Source organism: Pelophylax lessonae (genome assembly GCF_965119305.1).
Source record: "Pelophylax lessonae genome assembly, chromosome: 5".
In the NCBI taxonomy this organism is placed as follows: Eukaryota; Metazoa; Chordata; class Amphibia; order Anura; family Ranidae; genus Pelophylax; species Pelophylax lessonae.
The window spans coordinates 280,250,707-280,270,669 of record NC_138772.1 but is presented as its reverse complement, the minus strand read 5'-3'; the positions used below and the strand labels follow the sequence as shown (position 1 = coordinate 280,270,669).

Sequence of the window (19,963 nt, the reverse complement as noted above, 5' to 3'; positions counted from 1 at the left end):
CACTGTTACTGTAAAATGACACTGGTAGTGAAGGGGTTAACTTTTTTTAGAGGGAGGGGCTGTGTGTGTCCCTAGGGGCGTGATTCTAACTGTGATTGGCTGTGGCTTGAGGTGTAGGAACAATGATCAATGGTCCTACATAGTAGAACCGTATGATCACTGTTCCTACACAGGGGAGAATGACAGGCGGCTTGTTTACATCAGCCGCCTGCCTTTCTCCCGCTGTCACGGACGATCGTGAGTGAGTGGCGGACATCGGGTCCGCCTCTCACACGCGCGGGGGGGTCCGTGACCGCGCGGGAGTGGGAGTGCGCCTCAGGCGGCGCGCGCTCGCTCCCCAGAGCCTTACAGGCTAGTGACGTACCGGTACGTCACTTTGCCTGTGAGGGGCTGACCGCCGCAGTATATGCACGGCAGTCGGCAAGTGGTTAAGCAGCTACAGAATTACTTGCCGGATTATGAATATTTTTTGAATAGTTATATAAATTCATGTATTGTTGTTTTAAGTCATACTTAACTATTTCCATTTACCTGCTGGCAAAAAAGAATATCATGGCAAAAAAAACACAGGATATAGCAGTGTACAATTGACTAGCAGCAGGACAGTTTATTCAGGGATATCAGGCCTAACCAGTGAATGCCTTTTATTTTGTTGCTGGGATTCTGGGAATGATATCATGTGAGGTGCTCTAAGTGCATACTGTTGTTGCACTTATTTCTTTTTAAACAATGCAAAAAGATCTTCAACAGACTGTCAGCAACAACTGCCCGGTGTCCCCGGCTAAATTTAAATTTGATAAAAATAAGATAAGATTGGTGATATAAAGGTCCTTGTTTGATGCACTTAATGTTATGGGGTGGCAATGCTCTACCCCTCTCCCGCAATCTCTCACAATCATGCTTTCACATTCTTCATCCCAAAGGAAAAACAAGCCTCTGTGCTGTTGTACAAAGCCCAGGAGTATTAGGGTACTTTCACACGGGCTTTCTGCCCTGCTTTCTGCGGACTCCGTTTTGCTCTGGGGGGATTGAACTGCCGAACCCCGCTGAGCAGGCGGACGACAGGTCCCTCTGGGCTCTGTGTGCAGAGACAGACCTGTTAGATCCCCGCTCTCCTCTATCGGAGATCGGATAAAAATGGAGCGCCTGTCGGATTTCACAGACAGGATCGTCATCGGATGGCAGCGGGTGTCAGCAGAGATGTCACCGCTGACATCTGCTGCTCCATAGAGGTGCATGGACCATCCGATCAGATCCGCCTGATCAGAAAGCATGTGTGAAAGGGGACTTACACTGTTTTTACACACAAAAAAAAAACACTCTAAAAAATGTTTTGCAACCAGCAACCATTAGGAAACAAGCCCTGAGAAAATCCACATACAGCCTCTTAGCAGTGAAATGTATGTGAACAGGCTGTGAAAAAATCAAGCCATCAAATAATAGAAAATATGCTCTTTTAAAAACACAGATACAGCTGGTATGACTGTAAAGGTGCATCTCATAAAGTTGGAATATCATCAAGAAGTTAATTTATTTCAGTAACTCAATTCAAAAAGGGAAACTCATATATTTTATATACTGTAGATGAGTTACACATAGTGATATATTTTTCAACCATTTTTCTTTTCATTTTGATGATTATGGCTTACAGCTAGTGAAAACCCAAAATTCAGTATCTCACAAATTTAGAATATTAGAATTAGAATATAGATTTTTAATACAGAAATGTTGGCTTACTGAAAAGTATATTCGTGTACTGAGGTGTTATGGAAGCCCAGGTTTCTTTGATAGTGACTTTAAAGCGGAGTTCCACCCAAAAGTGGAACTTCCGCTTTAGGGAGTCCTGACCCCCCGACATGCCACATTTGGCATGTAATTTTTTGGGGGGGGGAGCGGGTACCTAGTTTTGACAGGTACCGCTCCCACTTCCGCTCGGAGCGCCGCGGCGCCCTGAGCGGAAGTTCTCCTCTCCCCCTCCCTCCCTGCAATCTTCTGGGACACGTCAGAGGTCCCAGAAGATTGCCGGCCAATCACGGCGCGCATCGCGACTCGCGCATGCGCAGTGGGTACCCGGCTGTGAAGCCGCAAACTGTAACAGCCGGGTGCCCACAGCAGTGATGCCGGCGCCGAGGGAGAGGATCGAGGCTTCCAGCGGCCGCATCGCTGGACCGTTGGACAGGTGAGTAAATGGCTGGAACTCCGCTTTAAGCTCAACTGCATTGTTGGATCTGGTGTCTCTCATCTTCTTCTTGGGGTTTAGGCCAGGCGAGTTTGCTGGCCAAACAAACACTACTACAGTACTTTTGGCAGTGTGGGCAGGTGCCAAGTCCTGCTGGAAAATTAAATCAGTATCATCACGGAATGTGGAAAATTTTGCATTTCATGTGGAAATCAAGGTCCCAGAGTCTGGAGGAAGAGTGGAGAGGCATGGAATCCAAGTTGCATGAGGTCCAGTGTGAAGTTTTCACAGTCAGTGATGATTTGGAGAGCCATGTCATCTGTTGGTGTTGGTCCATCATGTTTTATCAAGTCCATAGTCAGCTCAACCCTCTACCATGGAAATTCTAGAGCACTTAATGCTTCCCTCTGCTGACCAGCTTTATGGAGATGCTGATTTAATTTTTCAACAGGACTTGGCACCTGCCCACACTGCCAAAAGTATCAATAACTGGTTTAATAATCACTGTATCACTGTGCTTGATTGGCCAGCAAACTCTTATGACCTAAACTTAACCTAAAACCTAATTTTTTGATGATATTCTAATTTTATGACATGCACCTGTATATGTGATTCTGCACTTCCGCCTGCAGTGGCCGTGTGTACGCTGCCGGCGGGCCACATCTGCTGTGATGTCTTCTGGCACCCGCCGATCGTCGGGAATATACACAGAACTGAGATCTGCCTGTGTAAACAAATGACATTTTGCCCCAAAGAAAAGAGCGACATTACTGGAAAAAAAAAAAACTATATTTTTCACATTCTGATATATAACATTCCCAAAAAAGAAAAATGTAAAAATCTAATTTTTCCATCCTTTTAGGCCAATTTGTATTCTGCTACATATTTTTGGTAAAAAAAGAAAATAGCAATAAGCGTAGTTTGATTGATTTGCTGAAAAGTTATCACGTCTACAAACTAGGGGAAAGATTTATGTCATTTTAATGTTTTTTTTTTTATTAGTAATGGCGGCAATCTGCAATTTTTAGCGGGACTTCGACATTGCGGACAGATCGAACCCCTAACTGACATTTTTGACACTTTTGAGGGAACCAGTGACATTACTACAGTAATCAGTGCTAAAAATATGTTACTGTAATAATGACATTGCCAGGGAAGGGGTTAACCTAGGGGTGATCAAAGGGTTCATTGTGAGCCTAGGGGAGTGTTTACTAACTGTATGGGGGATGGGCTTGTGAAATGATCATAGAGACCTGTGATCCTATATAGCAGGATTACAGGCATGCTATGATCATTTCAGAGAAAAGAACGGTCAGCTGTGTTTACAATAGTTGACTGTCCTTCTCTCTCAGCGGAGAGCGATCGCGGGTGCCTGTTGGCAATCGCGGCTGCCAGTCCTGTGGATCGGAATCCCCACTGGCTAGCGTTTGCCCCCCAGCACCCTGCGCATGACTGACGTAGAGCTACGTCGGTTCGCGCAGGAGAGCCAGCCTGCCACAGTAAAACTGCGGCGGGCGGTCAGGATACAGTTAATTTAATGTTTTAGAGCATAAAGTAAAACATATTTTTTTTTGTTTATAGTGCAAAAAATAAAAAGGATGCAAAAAATAAAAAACACATAGTGGCGATCAAATACAACCAAAACAAAGCTCTATTTGTGGGAAAAAATTGAAATAATCTGTATTTGGGTACAGCATTGCAGGACCATGCAATTGTCAGTTAAAGTAATGGAGTGTCATATCGCAAAAAATGGGCAAGTGGTTAATAATTTTTTTTTCCTCTTTATTGTCAAAACTGCTAAACTAAGACCTTGTTCACATGGCCATTGTATAGCTTACATCCATGTTAGCCCAATATTTGCTCTCAGTGTGACATTCATATGGGTGCTTGGCCCCAATCGCAGACAGTGTATGTTTTGTTCTGTGCACCCGTACCCACACAGCTGTAAAATTGGAAGCAGTGGCTGTGTCCATGCAGCCGCTGTGTCCCAAATTTCCATGAATGAGACTGCCTGCATGCCTGCTTGGGGATGGACGGAACACCTGTGCATCCTAGCACAGGCAAACACGACCCACATACGGGTGTACCCTGTAGTACACCCATGTGAACAAGGCCTAAGATGACAAAATGATAACAGGTAGCACCTCGCTGTGTTTATCACCAGCAGAGAGTAATGGATTGAGCCAGTGAGCTTTATGAAATTGACAGGAACCATTCAAGAGTATATTTATAAAGCAGCAAATGTGTCATTCAGCAAAAATTCACTGCAGTTGAATCTTTCCGGTTCATATGTTTCAAATTACAGTGAATGATTGACCTTCAATGAGTGTTTGGTAACTACACATTCACTACGTTATAAATATACCACTTAAAGACATTGCACTTTTTTCAAAAATCTCTTTTAAAAAATCTCCTCTAAAATAACCCGCATTTTTTCTTTGTTCACCAAAGTTCATGGTTCAGATTCTGTGATGTGTTAATGTGGTGCAGCCTGTAAAAAATTAACGTGCATTGTGTTAAGGCAGCCCATATATCTAAATAAGCTGATTCAACCCACCACAACGAACCAAATATCATGCATGCGCAGATATGCTACAGTGCTTTTACCTCCCCAAGCCTGTATCTCTCGCAGTATAGAGCTCCTCTAACATCCTGAAATCCCCCAGCCCTCCCACCGCAGTATAGACGCCCCCTCCAGTAAGGACCCCCCCCCCCCATTACACCAGTCCAGCACAGACCCTTGAGTACAGACACCTTTATCCAGTGCAGACCCCTCAGTACAGACTCTCCACACAGCACACCAGTAAAGACCACTGAGTACAGACACCCCACCCCCTTAGCACAGATCCCTAAATACAGACCCTTCCCTAGTACAGACCCCTCAAGACAGTCAGCCCCCCCCCCAGTGCAGACCCCTCAGGACAGTAGCCCCCCTAGTACAGACCCCTCAGGAAAGTCACCCCGCAGTACAGAACCCTCGGTGCAGAGACACCACCACCCTCTTATTCCAGGATTTTTTATTTTTTTTTGTTTTGCATAGTCCTGCAGTGCAGTGTTGTGCCACACAAAATAAGAATGTTGAGTGGACCAAGCACTCCCAGCAATATGGCACCCAGTGCGAAACACATCCCCCGCCCCCCCCCCTTGTCTTTGTACGCCACTGTTTTTCACATTGGTGTGCTGTGGTTGTAAATATTCTTATTGGAAACCAAAAGATGCTTCCCAATGGACATACATTGCAGTGCACCACAACAGGCAGTAACAAACTACCATACTTTTTGTTGTGATGCGTTACAAAAAAAGAACATGTATCATAAAGTGTTTGTTACCTCAACATTTCAAATTCCTGATATGTGCCTGCTGTACCATGTACTTGTAGGGAAACGTATCCTGTTCCCTTTGTATTGCTTCCTTTGTATGAAATCCCTGGTGTTCCTCCCAGTCCCTCTACTTTCCTATTAAAAACTGACCACACTAAGCAGGAGAGCACATCGTGGTCAGTTATTTAGCTGTGCTGGGAACTCTCCTGTTCTCCTCCAATGATCTGACTTGTCCTGACATACCCCCCCCGCCCCCCTTTTCACAGCCATTTACTGGGAAGATCAGTGTACTACTGCTTCTCCTCCCCCAGCTCTTATGCAGCTGGCAACAGAGGGAATGTGGTCACTTAGAAAAAAGGGAAAATAAAGGTAATCATTTTAGTAAAAGTAAAATAAAATGTTTCTATACACAAATGTTTTGCCCTTCAGTTCTATTTGAAACTGAATGGGTTATTTTACAAGGTGATCATTTACAATCACTTTAATTTCATGGGTTTTGAGGCAACCTTTTGAATTAATGACTACGAATGTGTGAAACTGACCTAAAACAAATTTGGGGGAAAGGAGCCTCTGGTGCCCTTTTGTTTTTATACAATGTAGGATTTAGAAAGAATAGCTCTGTGTACTGAAGTGGTCATCTCACTAATGGCATGGATACTGGAAAGTGAGGTATGTGTGCTGGAGGATACAGGAAAGAACAACTGGTGTGCTGGGGTGGAATCTCAGTTGACTGGAGGCAGATTTCACTTGTTTTATATAGGATAAGATTTGTAATATATAAAGTATTGCTAAATAATTTTTCTAAATCTAAATATTCAAGCATATGTATAATGCATTAATTAAAACAATGTTAGAGATAAGAGGATGTAAGCTTCAGCTGTAAAGGAAGATGGATTTTAGTAAATGCAGGTGTGTGTTGCTTGGAATAGTTTTTTTTTATATATATATATTTTTATTACATTTCTTTATCTACATAACAAATAAAAATATGACATTAAAAAACAAAACATCAATTTACACAAAACCATGACATTTTGGTGTTGTATGTTTCCCTTCAACTATTTTTCTTTTCACTTCCCCTTTCTTTTTCCCTCCCTTCCTCCAATCCCTCCACCCCAAAAAAAAAAAAAAATTGTCTTGGTGAATGAATTAAGGAGTGTATCTCAGGGTAGAAACCAAGGTTATCCACCCTGTTCTACTCTATATAATGTGGAAAAAAAAAATTGGAATTGAACAATGACTTTACAAGCTCTCCATGTCAAGTCTATAAAACAGGCTGTAGCACCCTTTTGCATCCCAGAGGAAAAGGCGTACCTTTTAAATCAGACACTCAATCTCCTATGCAAGTTGTTATGTAAAAGAAAAAACATACGCACAATTAGAGCCCATTCAGACTAGCGCGACTTGTCAGGCGACTTGTCAGCCTGACAAGTCGTGGTCGGTCGCGGTCCATTGAGTAGTACAGGACCCATTCTAATAGGAGCTACACAAGTCGCTCCGACTTAGAAAAAGGGTCCTGTACTACTTTGGGGTGACCTGGGAGCGACTTGCGTAGATATCCATTATGTGAAGTCCCTGCAAGTCGCGCCGAAGTCACGGTGCACAGCGGTGCACGCGACTTCACAGGTCGCCCCCCAAAGTCGGATCGCCTCAGTGTGAACCGGCTCTTAGATGAATTTGTTTATTGTTGTTGCTACCAGAAAAATATATTGACTGTGTTGTGTTAGCACTTTTTTTTGCAAAAAAATGAAAAGAGCTATCAAGAGTGTGCCATAATCCAAAATAACAAAATAAAGATCAACAGTTGTATACGACAACTGTACATGTATGTGAACTTTATGATCACATCATTAGAAAGATAACCATACAAAATTTTAAAATAAATATATTTTATTTATTTTTATATTTTGTATGGTTATCTTTCTCATGATGTGCCCATAAAGTCCACATACATGTACAGTTGTATCCTGAAGAAGCTGCCATTTATTCAATTGCGAAACAAAGACGTTGAACCATGTATAGGATGTCCTTACGCAATATGTTCACAGTTTGTAATATAACCTGACAGTTAGTTTGTTGTCATTTTAAGGATTTTTGATAAATCAATAAAGTTTTGAAATTTTCCTTCATTTGTGCTCACTATAGGCAATCCCATGCCCTTTAAAGTCCCACAGTATTAGGCCCACTGCAATATTTGGTCCTCATTTCCACACATGCAGTGGGGCCTTTTCTACTTTTCTTCTGTATACAACTGTTGTTCTCTGCTTTTTTTACAAAGTGTTACACAGAAGTAAAGTACTTAACTCTACACATGTGTCTTTTGACTTTCAAGTCACAGTGAAAAAATAATTGTAATGATATTGATTAAGAATGCGCCAAACTGAACAATATTGCTTTACCAAGATTTATAAAAGTTGTTCACATTTCAGTAAAATTTTGCCTATAGAAGAAATGCACTAGAGTCAGTGGAAAAAAAAAGGAAGAGGACATAAAATTATTATTTTTTTATTTGTTTTAATTGTTTTGTTCCTTGATTCATTGAACAGCCTCTGTGTTTATGCAACGGCCTTGTGTTTATTGATGAAGCAGTTCCTTTGATAAAACTTGTTTTTACTGTGTAGAATAAATGTGATCTGGTAAAAAACAAACATCAAATTCCATTCATTGTGAAGAAGCAAATGGGTAGCAAGGACCCTTTCTCATCTTAATAAAAGAACACTTAAAGGGGCAATGGCCATGTGAAGATTACCTCTCCATTATCCTAAAGCAACAGGGAGTGCCTTGATTTATCTGAAGGATTTGTCCAGTGTACAGAGAGATCAGGGTTTCCAAAGCTTTCTCTTGAACACAAGCAGCTTTAAAGTACTGCCATTTTTCTAATTTCACTTTCAAACAAAGTGGAATTAAAGAACAAGTATACCAAAATGTTTTTTAAGCATGAAACCACCTATTTTATGTTAAAAATCAAGTTTTAAGAAATTTTGCAGTAATGTTGATGTTTGGTGGGATTATATGTTTCAATCATACTGTCAATCAGTAACACATAACACGTATATGTGAATGTTAACCACTTAAGCCCCGGAAGATTTTACCCCCTTCCTGACCAGGCCCTATTTTGCGATTCGGCACTGTGTGACTTTAACGGACAATTGCGCAGTCGTGCGATGCTGTACCTAAACTAATTTGACGTCCTTTTTTTCCCACAAACAGAGCTTTCTTTTGGTGGTATTTGATCACCTGTGCGATTTTTTGATCATGCGCTATAAACAAAAAAAGAGTGTAAATTTTGAAAAAATAACAATATTTTTCACATTTTTTTATATGAAATTCCCAAAAAATGTAAAAATCAAAATTTTTTAACATTTTTGGCCAATTTGTTTTCTGCTACATATGTTTGGTAAAAAAAAATGCAATAAGCGTATTTTGATTGGTTTGCACAAAAGTTATTGCGTTTACTAACTAAAGGAAAGATTTTTGTTATTTTTGTTGTTTTTTTTTAACGAGTAATGGCAATTTCTTTTGCGGGACTGCAACATTGCGGTGGACAGATCGGACCCTTGACTGAATTTTTTGACACTTTTGGGGGTACCAGTGACATTACTACAGTAATCAGTGCTATACATATGCACTGTTACTGTAAAAATGACACTGGCAGGGAAAGGATTAACTTTATTGGAGAAGGAGGGGTTACGTGTGTCCCTAGGGGCGTGTTTCTAACTGTGCAGGGATGTGGCTGTTCATGTAACAGCAGAGATCTACGGTCCTACATAGAAGGACCGTTTTATCTCTGCTGTTACACAAGGGAGAATGACAGGCGACTTTGTTTACATTAGCCGCCTGCCTTTCTCCCTCTGTAACTGACGATCGCGAGACATCGGGTCCGCCGGTCACTCGCGCGGAGGTGTCCGTGAACGAGCGGGGGCAGTAGCGCGCCTCCGGCGGTGCGCGCTCGCCCCCTATTGGCTCACAGGCTAGTGACATACCGGTACGTCACTTTGCCTGCACGGGGCTGACCGCCGCAGTATATATACTTGTGGCGGTCGGCAAGTGGTTAAGCTGTGAGCAAGACTGGGGGATTGCATACAGACAATTTTGGCACAGTCATTTATTGTATGAGTGGCAGATTGAGTGCAGGTTTTTCATTAGAGGACCTTAGTAGTCTATTGGTGAGACAAAAAAAAAAAATGGAGTTGGAAAATAACAACAAATTCCGACTTCTTTTGTGCTGATTTTGCATACAACAGCTGGTGCTACTCTTCAAATTAATTCATGGACAACAAAATAAACTAGAATTTTTTTATTTTTTTTTGGTTCATGGAAATAACTGTTATCTTTCAGCACAAATACAATGTTACAGAAATGACACCGCAAACTATTGCTTTGGGCTGAAAAAGAGAGTGGATCTTTCAAAAGCTTGCCCGGACAAATAACTGTTATTGCAAATAAAACCATATCACATACAGTACTCAATTGTTTGGTTGCAAGTAAACATTTGTGTTTCAACAGTACTTATCGGCCAATAATTACATTGCACTTCTTTTTAAGAGACCAAAGGAGTTTAAAAAAAAAAAACACATAAAACCTAACAATTTTAAAACCAAATGAAAACTTTTCTAAATATTATAAATATTTCCTTTCAGGGGCAAGTTGTGTTCAGAAATGGAGAAAGAATGGGGACCATCAAATTTACACAGTTTCAAGGTAAGGAATAATATACTTGTCTTGTTATTGAGAGATCCTTCTCTATCAAGCATAATTAGTAAGACAACGTGTAATGTGCATAGTATAGTAATCCATAAAAACTATTTAGAAACCTCACTGATCTGAACAAAATAATCTGAAATCTAATCAGTTATGGTACTGGGTTTCTGCACTTTGCACTGCTCTATTGAATAAGACCATATGCCTGATTAAATCAAAATACATTTTACATCGACATATGATACCAGAAGCAGGTATCTAAATGTTTGGTGTTGGATAAGGAGATTATTAACTGAAATAAGATGTATATATAACATTTATGTATTGTTGTAGACATGGGTATTTATTAGATTTTGTATTATAGGTTATTTTTTTATATTAAACATACCACTGGGTTATAGGCACATTGCTGGTAAAAGTATGGATATTCTTGCAAAATAGCTCTTTTGGATGTGCTTTACAAATATGTTGTTAACGTTAAAGTGAATGTATAGCCAAAATGTGTTTTACAGTTTTGGATATAGTAAACAAGGGATAAAACCTGTTGGATCTTTTTTTTTTTCTGGTTTGCATCCTTTTGGGGAGATTCATCTTTACTTTCTGTCCTTGAAATACAGAAATTGATAAATACATATCTCCAAAGTGAGGTAGATCACTCTCTTTGCAAGATTCCCCCATCAACCCAGTCAGAGTTGACAGGGGAATCAGCAATTGTCTACGCCCATCTGGGGGGGTGGGGGCGGCTGGGCAGTGGAAGCATTCCCCATCAGGAGAAGACAGTGAATATTGCTAGCGGCTTTTTAATCATTAAAACCAGTTTGCATAGATGTGCTGAGACTATTACATTGCAGATGAAGCAAATACTTTATCACTGTTGCATAATGCTTAACTAAAATCTATGAGACTTGCATTTACCAATTGCCATAGTCAGTGAAAAGTAACTGCCTATAAACATGTGAAGAACTGTAAAGCTTTACAGATAGTTGCCTAAAAACAATGTTTTCCATTAAAATGTAAATCACATTCGTGCATTAACTTAACCTACTGTTTGGTATAAGGGATGAAGTTCTCAAAATAATGGCCAAAACTTTGTATCTGAACCCATAAGTATAGAAACAATACTATAGAATAATGGACAAGCCAACCCCCTCAATATAAAAGGTGGGCTTGCAGCATCCATGTTGTTAGTGTGTGTTGGATCTGGTTAGGGAAGGATGACAAATCTGTGTAGGGAGAAATAGGCCTCAATTTTCCTGACCTGGAATTGTATAACCTAGCATCTTTACCTAGATATGTGAGGGATTGGATTCATGGCACCTCGAGGTATACTGATACTAAACTTGAGCAAAACATGGCCCCCCAAAGTAATTTACTATATGTTCTTCATATACATAAAAAACTTCTACCTTCAGAGTGGTCTGCAAACTGTCTCCTTTGCATAAAAAATGCATGTGCTGCATGCTAAATAGCCATGCATCTCCCTTTCTTCTCTTATGGAACAAGCTAGTCCTCCCTGACACTATGGAGGCCTGCGCTATATCAAATTTGTTTTTTGTTTCAATACATTTTTATTGGTTTTAAAAACATAACAAGATTAAACACAAGAGTAACAGTTGGAGCATATGACATCAACATACAGAGCAGGTACATATACAACAAGTTTAAAGCATATCCAGGGAGTTTTACAATGGTTCAAACAGAATTATTATGCAATCAACATGTCACAAGTGTAAAACAAGCAGAAAACAAGCATTGGGGTAGAATATTAATTGAGCAAAGATTTATTCTTAGAGGTAGCGGGTTATGGAGTATCATAAGACTTTGGCATAGTATTTGCTGTCTGCCCAGGGTTTCCAGCGTTTGTAAAATTGTATGCTTAATGAAGTGGAGTACGAATACTTTTTCTCATGGGAGAATTGTGTATTAATGAGATTTAGTACTTCTGAGTAGTTGGACGAGGAGGCATGTTTTCAATGCTTTGCAAGTACCGTTTTGGCAGCCACTAATATATGGATTGTCACTGTTCTCATGCTGGGGTGTATGCGTTCAAGGCCTAAGTGTAAAATTGCTAGAGCCAGGTCAGGGGCAAGTATTTGCCAGTAGTTTCTGAAACAACTTCAAAAATCTTCCTCCAGAAACTGGTTATGCTTTTACATGACCAGAATATGTGCAATAAGTTGCCTTTCTGGCCATAGTCCTGCCAGCATAGTGGGCTGTGTGTTTTATAGAATTCCGATAGACGATGTGGTGTTAAGTACCACCTAGTGAGGAGTTTTTGAGATTGTTCCCAATGGTTAACACAGTGGGATGCATTATAAATGCAACAGATTGCTAATTGCCATTGAGTTTCGGAGAAGGAAGTTTGAAGTTCTCTCTCCCATTTGATCATGGGAGGAGTTTTGAAAAACGTATCTTGTGTTGAAAAAAGTTATAAAATAAGGATATACCTTTAGCATTCGGTTGTGGGGATAGTAGAAAGTGCCATATATGGTTAGGTAAGTTGAGTTTAGGAGGTGGGTGTTTGGAAAGAAAACTGGTTATTCTGTTATACGTGTATATAGCCATTTTGTGAAGGTTAAAATCAGTCTGTAGAGTAGAGAAACTCTTCAGAATGTCCTGGTGATAAAGTTGGTCTACTGTGTGAATGCCTGCCTTTGTCCATTTCGATATAGATAGCTATATCAAATTTTTGATAATTGTTGGTAACTGGAAATGTTATCCTTCTATTGTAGCACTAGAGAAATCCCCCCACTGATTCAACAATCCATTTCTACTTCTAAAGGTGAAATCCTACCGTACCCCCATTATCAAAATATTCTCTCAAAGAAACTGGGAGAACTCATTGGATATGCTCTTCGCTCTTAGAACATCCTACCCCAAATAAAGCTGTGTTTATCCTATATATTTTTTACAGCAATCGCTGGACTACACTGCCACAACAACTGGCCTTAACAAATAGACCAAAGGATTTCCCCCAGCTATCTACTGATACTTTTCTAAAAACATTGCATTTGTCTTGGGGCACGACTAAAGCTACAATGTCCTGCAAAATGATGCCATTCTTCCACCATTCTTACATATCTCCACATCACTCACACATTGCGGGCATAAGCTCCTCATCTTTTTCCCCGAAGTGTAGTCACCCAGATCCAGATTTGCTCTATTCTTTCTGGTCATGCTCCAGGATTAAATGTGGTGCGTTATACCACCACGCATTTAGTAAACTACCTATCTTTAACATTTGAATGGGCACTTTTTGGCCTAATTGATATCCCAGGTACTAGGATCTCAAAAGGCTGCAAACAACTCTTCACTATTCTATCTCTTGCAGCATGGAAAACCATCCTACATAAATGGATCTATCTGGAACTCCCTACTATTTTTTTGTTTATAGCTAAACTATCCTATGTTTTTCACATGGACTGGGTGAAGGCCTCCTTAAGCAAAGAATCATGGGTACCCAACAGTTTATAATGCAGTGTTTTCAATATATCCAGTGATATCAAACTAGATTGCTAATTAATGACCCTCCAATTAATTCTGTGTTCTCCACTTAATTGTAAAAGTCAGTGAAAACCTGGTAATTATGGCCTCCCCCTTTCCATCTCTATTTATCAATTTTTAACCGACCACTGTTCATCCTGGTGCTTACTGTGGCTGCTTTGTAGACCCTGTTCTACTAGTTTACTTTCAAGCCATTTTTTAAGAAGTGTATATTGTCATTTTCAATTCTTTCTTCAGCCAAACATTATTAAATGCATTCTCACCTAAAATATAAGTTAAAAAAAAAAAAAAAACATAATGGGTGATTTCACTATCCAATAAAAGGCTGAGGTGAACAGGAAGGGGTCAGCCACAGTTCATGTAACAAGTTTTTTCCACATTCAAAATCCATGTCATTTTTATTGAGAAATCCATAAAAGTTCACTTACTAGTTTGATAAAAATAAATAAATTGCAAGTTGTTTGTGCACCATGTATTATACCTTGTGCACCAATACTGACCAAATAAGTATATCTGGAAGAATTTATTTTGCAACAGAAAAGAAAACCTTTAAATCAATGTGTTATCCTCTGTTCCAGCAATAAGTTCTTTATTCCTGGAATGTTGTATCGCTTTGTAAAATTCTCAAGCGTTTGAGATCAATTGTTTTCACTCAGTACAATCCCAGAGTCACAATAGAAATAAAAGACCTTGGGAATTTAATTCAATACTGCTTTGTTTAATAAAGTTATTTTATATATAGTAAAGGAAAGCAAAATATGTAACTCAATAACCTACTATGTAAGAATTACTTTTGATGAACTAAGATTCATATTAAACTGAGTTTTGGAAACATCTTAAAAGGTGTTAATGATAAGTCTATTTTTGGTTTAAGAAATAGTTTTTTAATTCTGTTGCTTATATGTAAAAGTCAGTATGAACACCAGGAATTATAAATGTGCCTTAAAAATAGTTTATGAGAGTACATGTTAAATCAGAGATCACTCCACCAAACAAATATTTAGTGTGTATGGAATTTTTGCAAGCATTTTATTTTCTAACTTGCAATTGCTATTCTGAAAAAACATGACAACTGGGATTGACTTTGGTGGCGCAGCTATTCCTTTTATTTCAAGTTTTCATATATAAGGTCTAGAGGTCCCCTTGTTAAACATTCAGCGGTCTATTTCAAAGTCACCAAAAGTGTCAACACTTAGTGTGTGAATGCAGTGTGAAAATGTTGGTAAAGGGATGTTACTGACCTCCGGAAACTGTGATATAATAATTGGTTATATTGTATTTTTTGACTTTGCTACTGTAAACTGGCATAGCCATGGGTCCAATCAATAAATACATTAATCAATGCATATTACATAGTGCAGGAAGGATAAGCTGTGATCAAATCAGGTTCCTGGATTTCAAGGAGCTGACACCTTTCTAGAAAATTTAATGCAAAAAAAATCACACTAACAGTGAAAAAAGGAAAGACTCTAAGGCACAAAAAGAAGAACTGTCCCCTATACAACAGAATTCGCAAAATGGGTCTTGAAAGTATAGAGTGGCTAGAGAAGGCAGGACTGTAACGCACAAAGAAAAGAGCTAAAACCTACTTAGTGGCATTTACAAAGTGACTGATACTAAAAGCATAGTATTAACTTGTAGACAAGCACCTTTAAATAAAATCCAAATATTTGTTAAACCCTTTGTCAGAACAAAACGATGCATTGGGTATTGGCAGTATGAAACGTTGAAAATTAATTTTGAACAGTAAAATGTTATAAAACACTGGGATCGAACTAAACTGGTGCTATTGTATCCACACACTTAAAAGCGGAAAATGGAGGTTTTACATCAATGGTTAAAAAAAGAATATCTGTAGTAGTAATTCACTGTTTATGAGCAAATTTTTTACTTAAAGCAGTGTTCCAGCCTCCCACTTCAAAAATTAAAAGTCAGCAGCTACACATACTGTAGCTGCTGTTTTTTAATATTAGGAAACTTACCTGTCCTGGAGTCCAGTAATGTCGGCACCGCAGCCAATGTTTACATCGGCTGTCGGGTGCTGCCGCTGCCATTGCCAGCAAGGAAATCCAGCAGTGAAGCCTTGCGGCTTCACGGGCGGGTCTCTACTGCGCATACGGAAGCACGCTGTGCATTTGGATTGGCTCGGCGGCGGGGGAAGAAGGAGGGGGCCAAACTTCAGAGGGACAGCACTGCGGCGCTGTCTCACGGAAGTGAGGAAAGGTACCTGTCAAAAACTGGTACCCATTCCCCCCACCCCCCTGAAAGGTGCAAAATGTGGCACCAGAAGGGGGGAGGAAGCAAATGAGTGGAATTTCCACTTTTGGGTGGAACGCCGCTTTAAGTGGAAGGAAGCTTTTGGGAACTGTTATTTCCAGAAACAAAAACTGTAGAATCCAAATGGTCTGACTGGGAATGATTCTGAAAAAGTAGAATAGGTATAGAAGCAGTAGGAAATTATAGAGAAGTGTGGATTGTGTACTATTCAAGTTTTTTTTTTAATTTTGTAATAATTAAAATATTGATAAATAAATCATTAAAAAAAAAGAAAAGCAGTAGGAATACAAGCAAATAATAGGTAGAAGTAAATGTTGTCAATGTCATATTTCTACTCTCTGATACTACTTACATCCGTCAGAATGTCTGAGGAGTATTGTATCACAGTGCCAAGAAAGACGAGTATCAAAATTTTGTATACAATGCTACTAAAGAAAGAGCACAGTCAACTATCACTCTAGTCCCTCTTCTCTGCAGCCTAAACATTTCATCATGATATACAAAAATTACATTTTTAGCTAAACACACACTGGGAGGTAGGTTGGGTCTGTTGATTCTTGGGGCTTTTCAGGTTCTGTGCATTCTTACTTCAGGATATTATTGCCATGCGTGCCAGCTAACATGAGGGACTAGTTGACTGTAATCATTAATACTGGAGAATAGTTAGTGATGTGCATCAACACTAAAATGTTCTTGAACAGGGGTACTCTCTTTTGTCTAGGGTTTACAAATAGCATTGGAGTGGGATTCCAAGTATTTGATTTGGCTAGAACCAGATACGCTGTAGCTTCGGCTACTTGCAGCAATGCCATTTACACCTGATTGCTGGCATGCATGCATTTGTTGTGACATTGGTGTGCTTCTCCATCATCCCTAGCATCATCCATGACATAAAAAGCAGCATTGCTGCCTGATGCATCCAGTCTGCAGGGGTTAAGCATGTGGGCACACCATTATACAGTATCTCACAAAAGTGAGTACACCCCTCATATTTTTGTAAATATTTTATTACACGTACCGATTGTCGGCCGCAAATATTCGGCCGCCGACCGATCGGCCGATTGTAGGCTTGTTAGTATGATGCTTCTGACAGCCGACAGCGCATTTTCGGCCGAACAGAATCTGTTGTGCAGACTTTAAAATATTTGTTGGCCGTCACCAGAACGGCCGATTGTTCGCCAGTCAGTACAGAATTCGGCCGACAATCAGCAGATTTGCAAGACTGGGCATGCTCAGAAAAGAAAAAACACACGAAAAGTTAACCATCACATGACATCACTTCTGCAGTCGGCTGTTGTTGGCCGACAAAATTCGTGTGCAGTCTTTTGCAGTTTTCAACCGACAGGACAGCCCTGGACAAAAGACGATAGCTACGTGTGTACGGGGCTAAACAGTGTAAATTTGCTGTCCCCTCAAAATAACTCAACACACTGCCATTAATGTCTAAAATGTTAGCAACAAAAGTGAGTACACCCCTAAGTGAAAATGTCCAAATTGGGCCCAAATTGTCAATATTTTGTGTGGCAACCATTATTTTCCAGCACTGTCTTAATCCTCTAGCGCATGGAGTTCAACAGAGGTTCACAGGTTGCCACTGGAGTCCTCTTCCACTCCTCCATGATGACATCACGGAGCTGGTGGATGTTAGAGACCTTGCGCTCCTCCACCTTCCATTTGAGGATGCCCCACAGATTCTCAATAGGGTTTAGGTCTGGAGACATGCTTGGCCAGTCCATCACCTTAACCCACAGCTTCTTTAACAAGGCAGTGGTCATCTAGGTGGTATGTTTGGGGTCATTATCATGTTGGAATACTGCCCTGCGGCCCAGTCTCTGAAGGGAGGGGGATCATGCTCTGCTTCAGTATGTCACAGTACACGTTTGCATTCATGATTCCCTCACTGAACTTTAGCTCCCCAGTGCCGACAGCACTCATGCAGCCCCAGACCATGACACTCCCGCCACCATGCTTGACTGTAGGCAAGACACATTTGTCTTTGTACTCCTCACCTGGTTGCCACCACACACGCTTGACACCGTCTGAACCAAATAAGTTTATCTTGGTCTCATCAGACCACAGGACATGGTTCCAGTAATCCATGTCCTTAGTCTTCTTGTCTTCAGCAAACTGTTTGCGGGCTTTCTTGTGCATCATCTTTAGAAGAGGCTTCTTTCTGGGACGACAGCCATGCAGACCAATTTGATGCAGTGTACGGCGTATGCTCTGAGCACTGACAGGTTGACCCACCACCCCTACAACCTCTGCAGCAATGCTAGCAGCACTCATATGTCTATTTCCCAAAGACAACCTCTGAACATGACGCTGAGCACGTGCACTCAACTTCTTTGGTCGACCATGGCAAGGCCTGTTCTGTGTGGAACCTGTCCTGTGAAACCGCTGTATGGTCTTGGGCTCTGTGCTGCAGCTCAGTTTCAGGGTTTTAGCAATCTTCTTATAGCCTAGGTCATCTTTATGTAGAGCTACAATTCTTTTTTTCAGATCCTCAGAGAGTTCTTTGCCATGAGGTGCCTCATTGAGCTTCCAGTGACCAGTATGAGAGAGTGAGAGCAATAACACCAAATTTAACACACCTGCTCCCTATTCACACCTGAGACCTGGTAACACTAACGTGTCACATGACACCGGGGAGGGAAAACGGCTAATTGGGCCCAATTTGGATATTTTCACTTGGGGGTGTACTCATTTTTGCTGCCAGCGGCTTAGACATTAATGGCTGTGTGTTGAGTTATTTTGAGGGGACAGCAAATTTACACTGTTATACAAGCTGTACACTCACTATTTTACATTGTAGCAAAGTGTAATTTCTTAAGTGTTGTCACATGAAAAGATATAATAAAATATTAAAAAAAAGGGGAAGGGTGTACTCACTTTTGTGAGATACTGTATAAAAATGTCAGTACATAGAAGCAGGCTGTCATTACATTTATTGTGAACTAGGAATAAGGATGGCAGAGGGTAATATGATTCCTCGTAGGTATGCAGTTTAACATAATTTACAAAGATTTTGGCATATGATGTAGCTGTGATTTTAGTAAATTGCATTCACACTATGATCGTCGGTACAGCGGGAGAAAGGCAGAGCGGCTTATGTAAACAAGCCGCCTGTCATTCTCCCCTGTGTAAAAATGGAGATCAGACGGTTCTACTATGTAGAACCGTTGATCTCTGTTTTTACACTAGTAGCCATGTCCCACTACAGTTAGAATCACGCCCCTAGGACACACTTAATCTCTCCCTGTCCAATACAGTTAACCCCTTCCCTGCCAGTGTCATTTTTGCAGTAACAGTGCATATGTATAGCACTGATTACTGCAGTAATGTCACTGGTACCCCCAAAAGTGTCAAAAATGTCAGTCAAGGGTCCGATCTGTCCGCTGCAATGTCGCAGTACTGCAAAAAAATCGCAGATCGTCGCCATTACTCGTTAAAAAAAAAAAACACCAAAAATGACAAAAATCTTTCCCTTGCGATAACTTTTGCGCAAACCAATCAAAATAAGCTTTTTGCGATTTTTTTTACCAAACATATGTAGCATAAAACAATTTGGCCGAAAATGTTAAAAAATTTTGATTTTTACATTTTTTTGGGGGGGAATATCATATAAAAAAAAGTGAAAAATATTGTTATTTTTGCAAAAATTACGCTCTTTTTTTGTTTATAGCGCATGATCAAAATATCGCACAGGTGATCAAATACCACCAAAAGAAAGCTCTGTTTGTGGGAAAAAAAGGACGTGAAATTCGTTTAGGTACAGCGTCGCACGACCGTGCAATTGTCCGTCACGCAGTAAAAAATCGCAAAAAAAACCCTGGTCAGGAAGGGGGTAAAATCTTCCGGGGCTTAAGTGGTTAAGTGCTCTGTACTTGAGCAGAGATATACTTAGGCAGAGATGTCTCCCTGTGCCTCCCCTTGTCTCTGCCTTCCCATAAGCTAATCTAAATTTATAGAGAGTTGGGGTAAG

The 19,963-nt window shown here is 40.3% G+C and overlaps 1 protein-coding gene across 1 annotated transcript in view; it reads left to right on the top strand.

Moving 5' to 3' along the window:
- Nucleotides 1–19,963, top strand: part of GABBR2 (gamma-aminobutyric acid type B receptor subunit 2) — an 873,294-nt gene that overhangs the window by 551,892 nt on the left and 301,439 nt on the right. Inside the window, exon 8 of the mRNA XM_082257550.1 lies at nucleotides 10,140–10,200. Coding sequence (XP_082113676.1) covers nucleotides 10,140–10,200 — 61 coding nt within the window. The remainder of the gene's footprint in view (nucleotides 1–10,139; nucleotides 10,201–19,963) is intronic.